The sequence below is a fragment of the Pocillopora verrucosa genome, chromosome 12, assembly GCF_036669915.1.
Source record: "Pocillopora verrucosa isolate sample1 chromosome 12, ASM3666991v2, whole genome shotgun sequence".
Classification (NCBI taxonomy): Eukaryota; Metazoa; Cnidaria; class Anthozoa; order Scleractinia; family Pocilloporidae; genus Pocillopora; species Pocillopora verrucosa.
Window position 1 is genome coordinate 19950333 of NC_089323.1, and position 16749 is coordinate 19967081.

At 41.3% G+C, this 16749-nt stretch overlaps 2 protein-coding genes across 3 annotated transcripts; one reads left to right on the top strand and one right to left on the bottom strand.

Annotated features, from left to right (window-relative positions):
• The first annotated feature begins 1782 nt into the window (after window positions 1–1782).
• Window positions 1783–8678, top strand: LOC131791538 (uncharacterized). 2 transcript variants are annotated; one of them, XM_059108883.2, is made up of 7 exons: window positions 1783–3486; window positions 3578–3838; window positions 4379–4758; window positions 5289–5516; window positions 5857–6613; window positions 7164–7575; window positions 8067–8678. In XM_059108883.2, the coding sequence occupies exons 1-7, from the start codon at window positions 1864–1866 to the stop codon at window positions 8075–8077; spliced, it is 3672 nt and encodes a 1223-aa protein (XP_058964866.2). In that variant the 5' UTR covers window positions 1783–1863; the 3' UTR covers window positions 8078–8678. The 2 variants fall into 2 exon arrangements, with proteins under 2 accessions (XP_058964866.2, XP_058964867.2); XM_059108884.2 differs by lacking the exon at window positions 3578–3838.
• Window positions 8678–16594, bottom strand: LOC131791539 (uncharacterized). Its single transcript, XM_059108885.2, has 6 exons — window positions 14829–16594; window positions 14076–14336; window positions 13122–13489; window positions 12348–12575; window positions 11304–12063; window positions 8678–10571 (listed from the first exon to the last, which is right to left on the bottom strand). Exons 1-6 carry the CDS (start codon window positions 16428–16430, stop codon window positions 10170–10172), a joined length of 3621 nt encoding a protein of 1206 aa, XP_058964868.2. The 5' UTR covers window positions 16431–16594; the 3' UTR covers window positions 8678–10169.
• Window positions 16595–16749: the final 155 nt, after the last annotated feature.

Consider the following 16749-nt stretch of genomic DNA (forward strand, 5'->3'; position numbering starts at 1 on the left):
CAGATCTGATGTAGAAAGTGGGCACAATGTAGCTCAGTGCTGCGACTTGATTATATTACCAACACATTTAGGCTGGAACCTGATAGATTATAACAACCCTTTCGATTAACATACGAGAAGAAGTTGGAAAAAGTGGAGGAACTGAATATCGCCAATAGCGTTATGAAACGACCCAAGAACGATACCGGAAACAAGGAAACACATAATTGACGCCAGATTATCGATTTTTTTCGGTCAAATCCCGAACATTATTTGGTTTCTACATGTAGCGTTTCTCAAAAATACATATTTTAGTCTAGCGCGGATGCATGCGTCTATCGTAATTCCAATTTTGTTACTTTCCTTTTATCTTTATTCATTTTTTTAATGTAAACTCCTCCCTGCTCAAACCCTTTTGCGAAGTAACAATTCATGCACCGGCTTATAATTTTTTTAACTTTCTTTGAAAGTCTTGGCAGACTATGCTATCGTGTGGACCAAACTATGTAATTGTAATTAGATGATATGGTTTTATCAACTGAGTTGATGATGCAAATAGGCCACCGTTAGGATTTTTCACTTCACTCTTTACGGCCAATTTACATTATCAACTCAATTGATAAAACCAAATTATCTTGTTATACTCCCTCAACGATGCAGCACCACAGTTTCTTAGGAAATTTACCCCTTTAGTTTTTTCTTCTAAATGCGCGATTCTCCGACGGCCCAGTTCCTCGCAGCCACACACTCGGGTCTTTCCCCTGACTGAAGGTACATGGTTTTCAAGATGCATTATTACCCCCTCCTACCTCCTTCCCCCCCCTCCCTCTCGTTCCCTTATATTCCTCTTTAAAAAAAAATGCTGCTTCTTGGTTAAATTTTGCAAACGAGTGTATCAGGCATCGAATAAACGTCGTTATGAAATGCTATACTCCGCTTAGCTCGTTAGGTCCGTTTTTATTGTTGACTAAAATATTAATGTCATCATGAGAAAAGAATGATCATATATGGGGATATCCCATTGCTCTATCCCTTGCAAACCGTCTTCCTTCCAACTCGTTGTCCACGAGGTATCCTAAGTAAACAGTGAGTCAAAAGGGGTTGTTGGGTTGATCAACTTCAACTTAATATTTAGAGGTCTTTTTAAGTGTCCGTTTAGATACTTAGAATAAACATGCGAGCGAGTTCCGAGGACCTTTGTTTTTTTTCCAAAACGTTCCCTTCATATATGACCTTAACTTGTCCAAAGTTTCTCTATTGGGTGACTTTATTATTCCATTTATGCAGCGAATCACCTTTAACTTAAGTCCTCGATTGTTGTCTTTTTTTGATACGTACCTCATTTCAGGAATAGATCATCTTCTTGCAACCGTTTTCAGAGGTCGCTCTTTCCTTTTACTTGTTGGCTTATTTCGAAAGCGTTAATTGCTGTCTCAAGTTGAATTTCCGCTGAAGTTCCATTCTGAGGTCATTTTGGCTCCTACTCGTGTTCCTTATTTAGTCAGCTCGTCGAGACATCGTTCATGATCCTCTTCTGAGTTAACATTGGCAGTAATAACGTGTTCTTTTTTTTTTTTTGATGGCTCGGTGAAATGTTTCTAAGATTTCCATTTAGCAATGACAGTGGTGTTCGTGATCCTTCCCGGCCCCCGTGTCCTGTATCCACCCCATCCTAAATGGCGTGTTCGCGGTAGTCTCAGTCGTTTTCGCTTGGTAACCTCCCCAAGTGAGAGCAGTCATGCGAAAACCGCGTGATACCATCGCGAAAGCCACGATTACGTGACATTTGTGTCTTTAATTGAATACCAATCGATCTATGTAGACAGATTGAGTAAAGATAGTCGGGGGTAAATCTCGCATCTCTCTCTACGTTACTGAGCGACAATGCGATTCAATGACTTAGTCGCCGGCTGTGTTATGGTCATTTACATTTTGATTGTTGTGGAATGGTCGGGTGCTTTGGAGATCCGAGTTTCAACCGCCACCGGACATGATAACAAATCTTGTCTACTTTCGAGCGCCTCGGGACCTTGTAAAACGGTCGGATTTGCTCTAAATGCCATGGAGGATGAAGAGAACCACAATCAAACACTCTTTATTTTTCAGATCGAAGATCACATTCACTCTTTGGACAAACGGATCAACATCAGTCAAACCAACCCAAGGAGAGGTATTGTTCTGCAATCAAGTCACGCAAATGGATCCATTATTAGATGCACAGATGTCTCTGCTGGATTTGATATCGGATCTCGAGTTACTCAAATCAGACAAGACAAGACAAGAAATATTAGCATAGAAAACCTCAAATTTCAACAATGTGGCCCTCGCTTCGCCGCTACTGTTCTCATATGGAATTCTGTTAAAATAAACTTCAGGAATTGTGTATTTGAACATAACAAACAGGCTGGGATTAACGCCTTTGATAGCGAGGTTACTATAGAAAGTTGTATTTTCCAAAATAACACTTCAAATGGACGCAATTCCAGCGAGAAGTTTAAAGAAGGGTTTACCTCGGCCGGTGGTGCAGCAGGATTTCTGTTTCGAACTTCAGTTCCTCTTTCTGTGGTAATAAAAAATTCAACTTTCACCTTCAACTCGGCCGTGACGAATGATTCAGCATCGTATATTGCACCTTCATCAAATGTCTCGCACTTCACTGCAGGAGGTGGGGGTCTTCTAGTTGTGTTCTTGAAGAAGACTGAACACTGTCGTGCTGTGATAGAAGACTCTAAGTTTTCGAACAACTCGGCAACGTATGGAGGGGGATTCTACTTTGCCGACTCTAACTCGGCGTCGAAAAACAACTTGTCGATAATTGGCTCGCATTTTGTGAGAAACAGAGCCGGACAAACCGGAGGGGGGCTGATATTCTCCCAATGGGACAATGCGTCTAGCATCACAAGTGTCATCAGAAACTGCACCGTGAAAGAAAATAAGGCGAGGAGAGGAGCAGGGGTTAATGTTTTTCTCATGAACTATGATGACAAACCGAACGACTCCGTGTTGAGGTTTGATAATGTGGTGTTTAGTGACAATAGGGGCGATGCCAGTACAGCGATTCGCTTCACCACTGCGCTTCCGTATGGAAGCACTATGGATGTTACCCCCGAGTTTATAAACTGCAAGTTTGAGAATCACAATATGTCGAGTATTGCACGTACTAGTCCGTTCACAAGTCAAAGGGTGAACGTAAGGTTTCAGGGAAGCAACATTTTTCAGCGCAACTATGGTGGAGGCGCAGGAAGTTTTCAGGATTGCGTTTTACATGTGGAGGGACAGCTGGTTTTTGCTAACAACACGGGGTCCCATGGAGGAGCGTTGTTCCTGCAATCTAGTCAAATGATACTTTACCCCGGAAGTGAACTCATGTTCTTAGGAAACAAAGCCGATGGAATCGGCGGCGCGATACTTGTATGGGAAAACATCATGAGCGAGTTTATACACGAGTTTAATCCTAACTGTTTCCTGGCTTATAGTGACCATTACTTGCCCCCATCGAAATGGAAGGTAAGCTCTTGAAACTATGAATTTTTTGTCATTCAAGTGTATATCACATTCTAAATTTAGTTGAGTCTGTTTTATACCTCTTTCCTTTAAGACCAACGTATCCTTTATCGAGAATAGCAGCAGGATAAAAGGAGCAGCTATTTATATCTCCTCTCTTCAAAGATGTGTGTGGATTGAAGAGGCTCCGTACCACGATCCGCAGAAAGCTCTCCGCTGGTCTAGTAATATTTTGTACAGAAATAACTCGCTTGTTTTCGACGGTGTCCCACACGTCTTCAGTGGAACTGAGTATGATATTGCCACAGACACAAAAAATTACAATTCGACTTTGGGAGATAATTCTACTGTGAAGGTATAATCCATGGTTTGTGCTGTAAACTTTAGCAAGACATCTTGTTCTCTCTTTCACCCAGGAGTATGAATGGACGAGGGGCGAGGGGAAACTGTCAGCGAATTGCTGAAAGTGGGCAAGTGATGGGGGGGGGGGGGGGGGTGAGACACCCCTCTATCGACTAGAATCCCTTTCAGGGAATAGTAGCTTGCTTCATGCCATATTTGGAACCCAAATAAATTCTTACAGGATGACCCTTTTAGCTCGTAAGCTTTACTTTACGTCATGTTTCTCATCGGAGGTTACTGAGTTAATTGTTTTGTCTATGCCATAACTGTTTCTTTGTCTTTTCGTCTTTCCATTCATTCATCTATCTAGCCACACCCATCCACCCCTTCTAGCCCGCTCCTTCCTTACTTGCGTCCATTCCCCTCTCCCCTACATGCCTGCTTGTTACTTACCCTGCATTCTTCGATGTCCAATTTAGTGTTACCAAACCGATGAAATTTTCGTAAATAGCCCAACAAACTAGGTCTTGTTTTCTTTTGATCTCCCTATCAGCTCGCTCCAGGTCAAAAGTTTCCTTTGAATCTGCAAGGAGTTGATGAACTTGGACACAGTGTGTATACGACTGCTTTTGTGGCTGAAGAAGGCAGCTCTGACAACACATCAAAATTGATGCTTAGTAATGTACTGTACGTGCTCTCGCCTAACAAATCAAGTACTGTATCGTTTTCGTTCAATGCTCCTGAGACAGTTTACAACGAAGCACAAAACAGAGGTGAAAAGAATAGGCGAAGGATTCAATTTGTGGATATCTTTTCTACCTTACCAAATGGATATTCCTTTGAAATGGAGCTTCAAACGTGTCCGCCTGGATTTAATTTCAACAAGGACACTAAAGCGTGCGAATGTAATAGGAAACTTCCTGGCATTTCGAGGTGAGAACTAAAAGTGAAAAGCCGAAAATAAGGTCAGCAGGTTTTTGTTGCTATGATGTACTACGTTCGTTAATTGTATTATGGTTTTGCTTGTGATCTACCCACCTTCTCCTCAACTGACTGACCGACCGACTGATTAACGACTGACGATTAACTGACCAACCGGTAGACCAGTGAACCGACAAACCGATCAACCTTCCGACCAAAGGCTGACTGACTAGTAACCGACTGACCGACCGACGACTGACAGGCTGACTTAAAAAACCCGACTGATTAACGACTGACGACTAAGTGACGACCGGCAGACCGACGAACCGACCAACCAACTGACTAAATGACCGGCTGACTGAATGAGAACCTACTGACTTATCGACTGATCTAGTGACTGACAGACCGACCAACGACTGACTGGCTGGCTGACTGACTGATCACCTGACTTACTTCCTCTCTGACCGACTTAGAGAGTGTATAACTTCAAAACCGAGTATTCCATTTTTCGTTTGTTTGTTTGTTTTTTCCGTTAACTTCAGATGCGAGAATGGACATACTGTTTATTTAAAAGAGGGATACTGGGCGAATGTAACTGAAAATGGTACCCTGGTTACCTACTACTGTCCATACAAGTATTGTAATTGTTCACATGTCGGCGAACTACCTGGATGTTTATTCGATCCAGCCAACAGTATTGCTCAATGCGCAAAGAACCGCGAAGGCTGGCTGTGTGGTAAATGCTCTGGAAATACTAGCGTGGGGTTAAGGTAAAGTTTTCTCAGCAAATGTTCTCTCACGAGGTATATTTCCAGACCGGACCATAGTTGAGTTGCAGAAGGCCAACGGCCAAAGAAAACCACCTGAAATCTCGCAAGGGGCCACTTTTACCTCAGAAAGACACGTAACTGGATTTAAAAGTGGAAGAAAGGCAAGCGACCATGTCGCGATTTATTTCAGCTTTGCATCTGATTGGTTGAGAAAGTATCGCAAAGTTTAAAAATTGATCCGAAGTTTCAAATTCTCTAGGATCATTGGTAACTCAGTTTGATATAAACTGGGTTTCGGCAGCATTATTACGGTTAACTACCTTACATTCTATTTTTATAGATGGAACGAGTGCGTCGATTGTCCCAATCCAGGATGGGTATTGGGTGTGGTTATACCTCTTGTCATGGCCTTGTGTGTTCTCATCATTTGGCTCAATCCCGGTATATCTAGCGAGTTAAGAGGACCTCTGTACTTCTTCCAAGTTCTCCCTTGCATATTCGACCCCACCAGCCAATTTGGGAGTCACATCTTCCTTTTAGCGGATTTATTCAACTTTGGAGGGCCGTTAGTCTATCTGACGAAGACATGTATTGTAGGAGAAATTAATAATCTGTACTCAATTGCCTTTGGGTACTTGGTTCCTTTTCTGGCTCTGTTGATATTCCTGTTTGCTTATCTATTGAGCATTAACTATTGCCTCAGGTTTAAATTTCGCCAACGTTCGATGCTCAAATCTTTTTGGCTTCTTGTTGTCTTCATCTACAACTATTGTGTCGAGACGTCGTTTCTGATCTTGTTTTGTCCAAAAGTTGGTGACAGTCACGTATTCTTCTATGATGGAACCGTGGAATGTTTCTATGATGACCATTTGCCAATGGCAATCCTCGCTATCCTTGTGCTTGTGTTCCTTGTGATCCCCCCACCGATCATGGTTTTTCTTCTGACCAATGGGTATTGGAGGGTGGATCCTCAATACCTGAATACACTGACAAGCGGTCTGCGCCTTGAGCGCCGTTGGTGGTGGTCAGTGGATTTGTGTCGAAGAGTTCTCGTGGTTGGTACTTACGCGTTCGTCCCAAACTGGCAAACAAAGAAGGTAGGGCTATGGAAAATGAACGATATCTCGAAAGAAGATTTATTTTAAAAGTAATTCCATGTTCTTAAACCTTTCGCTCCCAAAATCTCACTAGTAATTCTCCTTATAATATTATGTGCTAAACAATTCTTTTGATTTTAGTTCAGATTGTTTGGTACTGGATAACTAACAATCCCCAAGCTAATTGATATTCTACCTTCCCATCACATAAATGGTCGTGGACGATGATATTCTGTCTTGCTATGGTTTCTTTAATTGTAACACTTAAGTGATGAGTTTTTCTGGATCATTGTCAGCATCTGAGCAACTGCGCCCCTACCCCTCCCCTCCCCTAACTCAACATTAGCCTTAATTTGTTTTCAGTGGACTTGTTGATGAGTTAGGGGAGAGGTTGATGCGAAGTTACTGATACTGGAATTGATCCGTATTAAGAAAATTGATTAATTGATAATATTAATTAATTATTAATTATAAACTAATTATTAATTAAATTAATTAATTAATTAATAATTAATCTTAAATCCGTATTTCTCTACATTTTTTCTCCCAGATTCTTATGATTTTGATGTGCGTCTTGATCTTGGCCGTCCACAGTAACTTTCAACCTTACTTGAAACCTCGTGTTAACTTTACAGAGTCTGTCTATTTACTGGTTCTGGCCACTCTAGCTATTATGCAAATTGTTGAAGATGAAATGGTTAGGTACGGCGTGTCCTTAGGTTTAGTGTTCACGGTGGCACTTCATGCACTTGTGGTAACTGTTTTTAAGGGTGCGCGATTCTTTCGTAAGCGTTTCGAGATCGCTTGTGCAAGAAGGGGACTTGAATCAAATACAAGACAAAGAGACTATGACCAGCTGGAGGACACAGAGATCGATCAGAACAGTTTGGACGCAGAGAGAGAAAGACAGAGGAACATTATGGACACGATATTTAACTCCCCCTCTGAAGGCGCAGATCATGGTCAGTGGTAGATTTTGAAGAACAAATTATAAACTTTTAGCAAGCTTTCTTTCCTACTCAGGTTGAGCAGGTTGAAACCTGCCCCCCCCCCCCCCCCTTCTCCGCGTGTCATGTATTTTGTCACGTAATTCTCTGGCACTCCAATTTAGAGAGAAACTTCAGCGTAATGACTTTATGTCGTTAACTTACCATCTGTTCAAAACCCCGTGTTTTTGTCTCAGCGCGCTCTAGTGCTGTCTTTCGTCAACAACAATTGGGAACTTGGCGACTTTGATAACAAGTTCTTAATAGTAGGATATATTACCCAAGTCTATGATTAGTAAACTACTTCAAACAAAAAGAAAGGAAGGTTTTGACGACTGCGTTTGTTATATAGGCGAACAATATTAGTGTTGAAAAGCAACTGAGTACATATTTTTGTGATCCCAACTAGGGTTGTATGTAACCAAGCAATGCATTTCATTCATTATCCTTCTTTTGTTTCCTCCTAGATTCAGATTAAACACGCTTAAAGAAAGTTTATGGACCTTGCAAGGGTTGTCTGATGTTTGCGCACTAATCAGGAGGACCGAGCTGAAATTATCTTCACGTTACCTAAGGGAACGGTCATTATCCATCCCCTGGGGGTGGGGGGGGGGAAGTTTGGGTCGGAGGATTTTGGTTGTGTCAGAGTTAAAATTTACCTGATCCCCCATCCCCTTCCATGAGGCTCTGAAATGTTCATACGATGGAAGTGAATTGTCAGTCAATTTTTTATAGTCCTCCCTTTCTCTTCTATTCGCAACGACTGATTTTCCCTTTATTCCCCTTGAAAACCATGTGATCTCCCTAAAAAATCGTCCGACCCCTCCCTCCCAGGAAACAAATAATGATGGTCCCTAATTTGAAAGGCTAACCAGAATGCGATTCTTAACTTTTTATGGGTGGGGATTTATATCCAACTGACGCCTGAAATGAGGGTTTCATGGATTTTGTTTTGACCGTTGGCGATTACTCTAGTTAGCCTTATTAAGACCCTCGAGTAAGTGAAGTAAAAACTGTTCAAAAAAATTAAAATATTTGCCCTTAGGGCTGTTGCACTAATTTTCTGTAATACTTTCAGTTCTTTTCGACATTTCAAATGTACTAAAGTAATGAAGCTGGGTAAATTTTATGGATAAAGTACGATGTGAGGCTTTCATAGAATAGATGAAGATGTCATAGATGTTACAGAATGCAATGGGTTTTGGTCAAGTCCTAGAGTGTGAGAACGATCCATAACGTAAAACGATACGAAAGAAGATCGATGATCCCACTAGATCCATTGACACAATGTCAGTGGGCGACACTGAATATCAATCAGGCATCTCATCTCAATTTACTTAGCATTAGAAGTTAACTTGAATTAAAGTACAAGTTGTATTTTATTTACTCGCATCTAAAAATGAGTAACTACCTCCTCTTCAGGGTAAAGTATTTCTCACACGCTCAATTTTAACCCCCCCCCCCCCTAATCGGAATATCAATTCTCTGTTCTGACTCTTACACGAATTAAGTTATGTAATATACTTTGACCTTTACTTTGAACTCCGGATGATAATTAACCCTTTACACCCTAACATCAGTATACACATTCTCCATACTGTTCTTTACGTTTCCTTACGTGCTGGTAAGGAGAATTGGTTTAACAGTCAAGGGCTTCTTAAGTTGGTGATCATTTCCTTTATTCTTCTGACCATAATGTGTGATTCTGTGGTGATAATGTAATGAGAAATTTGATGCTGGTCACTTTTAGGGGTCAAGGGGTTAAAGGAATAATACCCTAACCATGTCGGATCAATATCAGTATCTTGTGAACTGCCGAAGGGCGAATGTTGGGTTAGGGGAGGGGTAGGTGCGCTGTTGCCCAGATACTGATATTGATCCCCCATGACTATGTTTAACAAACTACTTAAAACAAAGAGAACGGAAAAACTTTTTGATGACTTCATATGCCATGTGGTCGAACGGTATGAGCGTTGAAAAGCATCCATCAACATTGAATTGAACGTAACCGTGTAAAAAATATCTAGAGAGAGTTCTTCAACAACTACTCACTCTTAGGGGTCAAAGGTTAACCCTTTACACCCTCACATCATTATGCATATTCTCCATACTGCTCTCTGTACATTTCCTTGGTTCTAACAAAGAGAATTTGTAAAACCATCAGAAGCTTCTTTTGTTGCTGGTCATTTCCTTTATCCTCATGACTTAACCTTTTATTCAGGGGTGATATTGTAAGGAGAAATTAGAACCTTGTCACTCTTAGGGATGTTAAAAGAAGATATGATCCTCGAATCTTCAGTGGGCTGCCAATGAAGAACAGAAGCCTCACCTCTGTCTGCCATGCATTTCTTTCAATTCAAGCGTTAAGAATCAGTTGCGTTGATGTCATTCGGGAAAATTCCTCCCTTACACCTCGGAGTTAAAGTCCCACTAAACTTTTAGAACTAATTCAAGATTTATCCATCGTACCAGTTTTTTATAATATAATCCTACTCCAGACCTGCACGGTTCATGTTATTTCCATAACTCAATCCGGAAAGACTTAAATTTTGATAATAATTTCAGCCATATCAATTCCCGTTATCATCTTCAGATTTATCAAATATCGTGTCAAAAATGTCTTTGCGCCGTCTCTGAGCTTCATCAATAGATCTGTCGATAGCTGTCTCCCCCATTGAACCGTAACTGCGTTGGCTGGGACACGGTTTTGGACATAAACACTTGAATCTCCTCTCGAAGAACCCTACAGCTTTATAACAAGTCAATCCCCCGGCATGCATTGTGGTAATTATCATCAGGAAGGAACAAACAATATCAGAGATATGATCGGACTCCTGTAAGATCTGCATAATGGCGATCACACACAGGATATAAAGGTACAGCGACTCCACCACATTGACTTGTTTCTTCCTGTATGGTTGAAACATGCTGTGTACAGTCAGGATGAAGGCGCAAATGATAATCGTGACAACCTAAATGACCAAACATACAAACTAATTTGAGCGTTTTATGTTTGCTGTAATCACAGCGAGAGTTTTTTACGCTAACGTTTCGAGCGTTAGCCCTTCGCTCTGATTCGAAACGAGATTTACGTCTTTATGGTAGCCAATTCACATTATCAACTCAGTTAACCCTTTAACTCCCAGATCAAATTTGTAATTCTCCTTTCTGTCAACCGTACTATTCTTATAATGTTCGTTCAGAGAATTTAGTATTAAATCAACTAGTTATCCCCAAATTGTTTTTTACTTTATTCTCATCACTTATCTGGTTGATATTGCATCGATATTGTAAGGAGAAATTCTGTCTTGGTTCTTCATGGGAGTTAAAGGGTTAATAGATCCAAATTATCTTGTAATAGGTTGCAGACGATTAGTTACTTTCCATGTTATTTACCATCCGCCTCAAATTGTGCTGCTTTCTAAGGGCCATGTATTTATGGATTCGGCTTACAAAGTAGACCCCGATTCTTGCAACGACCGAAAAAGTATTCCGTTATGATTGAGACTTTAGTTCTAGAACTTTCATTTTTGTGGCAACATGACAATTGTCATATCAAACGCGTTTTTTTTTTTTCAGTGTTTCCCAATAGAAATGCGAATAAAAATGGTTGCGTAGTGCCTCAATGTCCGATTAAAGCATCGTGATTTCTTCAATATGAATAGATTTCCGTTTAAAAATCATATTTTGTTAATAACACTCACCTGCTTTGTGAACCAATGAGGAATGAACGAGTAACTGAACAGCAACAACAACCTCCGAAACATATCCACTGACCACCACCATCTACATTGCGGGCGTAGACCAGTGATAAGCGTGTTGACATACTGTGGGTCAACCTTCCAATAACCTTTAGTCAAGATAAGTACAACCACAGGCAGGGAAATAACGAAGCCAAACAGAACCACGAATGCAACTACGGTCATTGCTAAATGTTCCCCTCGGAAGCACTCCACGTTACCATCGTAAAAGAAAATCAATTTCCCACCAACTTTGGGGCAGTGCAGCAACATGAAAGACGTAACGGCGAGATAGTTGTACACAAAAAGTGTCATCAGCCAGAACGACTGTAGGCTCGAATGTTTACGAAGTTTGAATCTCACGAGGTAAAAATTTGCGCTTAGAATGTAAGATATAATAAAGACGAGAAGAGTAACAAGCGGCATCAGGTATCCCATGGCAACAGCGAACAAATTCGTCATCCCTTTTACAATACACATGTGCGTGAAGTATAAGAAAGGGCCGCCAAAGTTGAGTATGTTTCCGACAGAAATTACTACCCGCCCGACATGATTGTTTGGTTTGAAGATGAAAGGGAGGACCTGGAAGAAAAACAGGGGTCCTCGAAGCTCGCTAGACAGGCTGGGATTGAGTATAATGATGATGACGCATACAACGACAACGGCGATGACGGAAATAACAATAATCCAATAAGCACCGTCACACTGAAGACACTCTGCCGATCTGAAAGATAAATACAAAGATAAATTACTGTGGGCTCATTATTGTTGCCTGACCTTACCGTTGTTTTCCTAACATGAAGCGACAAGGAGTATTGGTACTCCTCTTGAACGAGATGCATTTCTGTTAGTTCGTATGCTTGCTCTCTCAGCTATAAAAAGATCAACCCACACTTACAATAATTCCGTAGTAATGATCATAGATATCGAGATTTAACCACCTTCTATAAGCCAATCAGGTGTAAAGAATAGAATATGGCCAGTAGAATGCATATGGTTTGAACTCACCTTAGACCGACACTAAGGCCTTGCTGACATTTGCCACAGAGTACCCCTGTCCTGTTATGATTACACTGATTATCGACATACTTCGGTTTGAATACACATCCGGGCAAGTCGCCTTCTCCCTCGCAGCGGCAGTAATCAGGAGGACAGAAGTACGTTACCAGGCGACCATTGACTTCTCCTCCCCACTGCCCCTTTTTCAAGTAGATTGTACCGTCACCGTCATCACATCTGTTATCAAAGTCGGTAAGTTTATAAAAGCGAACATTGTCAGTCATGGAAAGGTTAATATTCTTTTATAACCCTTTCACTCTCAAGATCTGATTGTTATTCTCCCCTCTAGCTGCTACACATTTCCTTGTAAATTAGTTACAAGAATTTGGTGCTTGATCAAGATAACAATTTCCTCCTGATAAGTTTGAGTATTCTCAATACCTAATTCCTGGATAAAGTGTGAATTTCATAGGGAGGGTATTTGTTTATCACTTGTGGGAGTTATAGCGTTAAACACATGTCACAGCGGGGGTCCGAAATGCTTGAGAATCCAATCAGCAAACTAACCAACATGTAATGAGTGCCTTTCAGAGAATATCAAAGTCAGTATCTGGGCAACTGCACACTTACTCCTCCCTTAACCCAACCACAGTCAACTGATAACAAGTTAGGGTTAATGTTGGGTGGGAGGGGGGGGTAGGTGCGTGGTTTGCTCAGATACGCAGATTGAACCCAAATACGGACTCAAAGTTAGTTAAAACACAAACACTGGAAAGCCTTCACCTTTGCACACCCTCGATCGTTTTGTCACATTTGCACTTTGTCCCTTCAAACTTGAATCCTGGTTTACAAGGAACTGCGGTCACGTTAAACATGTATCTGTTCTTGAGTGTTGAAAAGATGTCTTCCAACTGAAAATGATGTACTGACTTATTTTTCACCTCATTGTATACAGTTCTGTTGGCCAGCTGATACGTTAACGGTAAAGATTGCTTGGTGACGGGAGACAACAGATGCATGACGTTATCCAGTTGAAGTTTGGGTTCAGTGTCAGAGATACCCGTTTCAGACAAAGTCGCAATGGTGAAGATGGTGTGGTTTAGTTCATCGTAACCCTGGATATTAAGGGACACATCCTCGCCTGGTGAGAGCTGGAACAAGCAGGAAAAATAACATCACTTACTGACTTTAGCATGGCCTACAGGAAGCACGCGCTTCGGTTTGTAGAAAAAAGCTAGAACTGATAGCGCAGCATGTCATGTCTTGAAGGCGAGAGCCGGACACTAGAGTCCGGAATCGGACACCAGTATCTTTAATCGGACACTGATGTCTAAGAACGGACACTAGTATCTAAAGTCGGACACTAGGACACAAGTGGACTGGAATGAATTTCGTCTTCGCACAGCTTTGAAGTTGGGACAAAGTTTTGCCTAAATTTATACTTTAAGCCTTTTTTAAAAATTAGATGTTAGTCACTCTTAGGGGTTAAAGAGTTAAAACTCTTTAACCCCTAAGAGTGACTAACATCTAATTTCTCTCTACAATATCACTTCTGAATCATACATTAAGGTCATGAGAATAAACGAAATGATCACCAACTAAAGAGGCTCTTGATTGTTAAACAAATTCTCCTTGTTAGCACCTTAAGAAATGTATGGAGAACAGTATGGAGAATGTGCATTCTGATGTTGGGGTGTAGAGGGTTAAACGAGAGAGGGGGGCTTGAGCTTAACCTACCTCTACATTCATGTCTTGATTCCCTTCTACTTGAAAGTGGTGTGTATCAGTTGCAATGTCATACTCTGGTCCAGTTAACGCCTTAAAATCCTTAGCGGGAAGGATGAAATTATCGTGATACTCAAACGTATTATTCCAACGGATTGCTTCTTGGACACTGTGAAAAGGATACTTCTCGTACCACAGACAGGCACTAAGTGTCGAAATGTATACGGCGGCACCTTTGACTTTGGCACTGTTCTTTACGAATGACACTTTTGCCTTTCGAAGTAGAAAAAAAAACCTTTCGTTTAGTTATCTTTGTGATTAGCTTGTGCGCAGAAGCTTTCTAGAACTTAGGGTTGATTTTATGATATTGCTCTGCACATAATTGTGCTCGCTCGCTAATGGGTGGAAATAGTGTGCGCTCAAAAACGCTCCGAGGTGGGCTATTATCGCGGGAAAAAATCGAGAAAAGTTGAATGAAAATTCTTTGTTTAATCTTTGTAGTGTACTCGTCTGTGAGAATGGTCACTGGCAGGTGTGTGTTTCACTTCGTGCAACTACGCCTGAAGTGCATTGCATGCAATGCAGCTGGTCCTAAGCCAAATTGGTTTAGCAGCTCAACCACATAAAACGAGGTCCGCTAAAAGATTCTATAAACAGTCAGTAACTTGAAGGACAGAGCTGGTAAGGGCCTAGCATCGTATTGGCTGAGATGTAACAAATCAGTGAGAGCCACAGTTCTTGAGACAACATATTCGGAGATCTTACCTTCCATTTGGATGGTGCAGTCTTCGCTTCGCTGTAAGTGACAAAACAATCCGGATTATACTCATGAATAAATTCATACTTCGACCTCGTAAGTACAAGAATTGCTCCGCCAATACCACTAGCATAATTCTGAAGGAAAATCATCTGACTACTCGGGTGCAGAATAATCTGACTGGAGCTTAAAAGAGCAGCCCCTCCAAAGGATCCTGAGTTTTTTACGAATTCCAGTGAGCCATTCACGAGAATTCGACCCTCTTGGTACTCTATTGCTCCTGCACCGTGATTCTCTCTGAAGATATTGCGTCCAGTAAATTTTGCGCTCACCCTTTGACTCATAAACGGGCTCGTGTACGTCAGGTAATTCGCGCAGTGATGCTGTATTATGCAATCAATAAATTCTGGTATAACATTTATAGGAAATCCAACAGGAAGAGTTGTATCGAGACGAACAGCAGCGCTAGCTCGGCCACTATTTCCATCCAAGGTAACGTTTTTAAACTGCATCAGAGATTCAGTAAATGGTCCAAAGTAACTCATTAAAAATACATTTAAACCACCACCTCTTCTAGACCAGTTCTCACTGATAACGCATTGCGTGACACAGATTGCGTTACCTGATACTGCACCCGAAACGGTGAGGCTTATACCGCCTCCGCTTTGCGATGCACGGTTTTTCGAGAAGCTCGATCTTTTTATTTCTATTGAATTCCCTGCAGCCAACTGAGAGGAGGCGTAATATAATCCTCCTCCAAACGTCGCGTGGTTACGATCAAAAGATGAGTCCTCAACTAGAGCGCTACATGAATTTGCGTCGGACCTGAACACTATCAACAATCCCCCGCCAATCAAGTTCAAGCCAGGAAGAAGCGACAATGGATTGGGAGGAATAAAATTCTCTGACTTGTTCACTGCAGCTGAGTTACCACTGAAGTTTGAGTTTCGGATGACAAGAGTCAAACCAACTGCTTGTTCAAACACAAACCCTGCCCCTCCAGAGACGGACACGGAGGTTGGGATTACCCGACTGTCTAATTCCTTGAGTTTTTGCATGTTGGAGGTGTTATTGACAAAGGAACATTCCTCTATTTTAACACCGCTGTCAAATGCGTTTAAACCAGATCGACTGTTGTTTCGGAATTCACAGTTGTTGAAAGAGATGTTGTTGGACTGCCAAACCATAACGACGGCCGCAACATTGGGAGAAAATTGTTCAAACTCGATGTTCGACACATGAATGTTAAAAGTAGATGTGGCCTTTGCTTCTTGCAACCCTATGGTGATCGCTGATGTATCAAGGCCACGTATTACTGTAGAAACACTGCCAGACGTTATGTAAATATATCTGTCAATTCGAGGCTGTAAAATCTGAACGTTCTCTTGCAAACTGTAGCGTCGGTCTTCAATAGAAAACACAAACACTGTTTCTTCATTAAAGGCACTTTCGTTTAAAATTTTAAGTGCATAACTGAGAGATCCACAAGGTTTGCTCGCGTTTCGTTGCAGGCAACTTGAATTATCGACGCCATGCTTTTGAGAGATGAAAAGCTCGAGCGACGCACCAACAGATGTAAACACTACCATTAAAGAAGCAAACAGAAACATCTTGAAAAAATTCAGGATATTCCAGCGGATCTTTCAATGGTTACTTTTGATGAAAGATTTTTGATTTCGTACCCACAAATTACGAAATCTTCAACCAAACATTTCGAACTTTCTTGATGATTCCTGTCCCGTGCTTTCAACTATTTCTCGTCACGCAATACCAACGGAAACAATTGACTTAGAAGGGCTTGTGTGTCTTTTCGGCGATGACAGATCAGGGCGAGTGAGGTCATGTGCTACACGTATGGTTGATTTTATCGACTATCAGGGTATAATATTACGAGCGTTGTGGTGAATGTGTAACTTTTTTTTTCAGAAT

Bases quoted from the DNA above. Each gene is read 5' to 3' on its own strand.
- LOC131791538 (XM_059108883.2), top strand. From the start codon at position 1,864: ATGCGATTCAATGACTTAGTCGCCGGCTGTGTTATGGTCATTTACATT. The intron at 3,839-4,378 runs GTATAATCCATG...TCTCCCTATCAG, and splicing joins GAGATAATTCTACTGTGAAG to CTCGCTCCAGGTCAAAAGTT. The intron at 5,517-5,856 runs GTAAAGTTTTCT...CTATTTTTATAG, and splicing joins AATACTAGCGTGGGGTTAAG to ATGGAACGAGTGCGTCGATT.
- LOC131791539 (XM_059108885.2), bottom strand. From the start codon at position 16,430: ATGTTTCTGTTTGCTTCTTTAATGGTAGTGTTTACATCTGTTGGTGCG. The intron at 13,490-14,075 runs GTAGGTTAAGCT...TGCTTGTTCCAG, and splicing joins ATCAAGACATGAATGTAGAG to CTCTCACCAGGCGAGGATGT. The intron at 12,064-12,347 runs GTGAGTTCAAAC...TTTATCTTTCAG, and splicing joins GGCCTTAGTGTCGGTCTAAG to ATCGGCAGAGTGTCTTCAGT.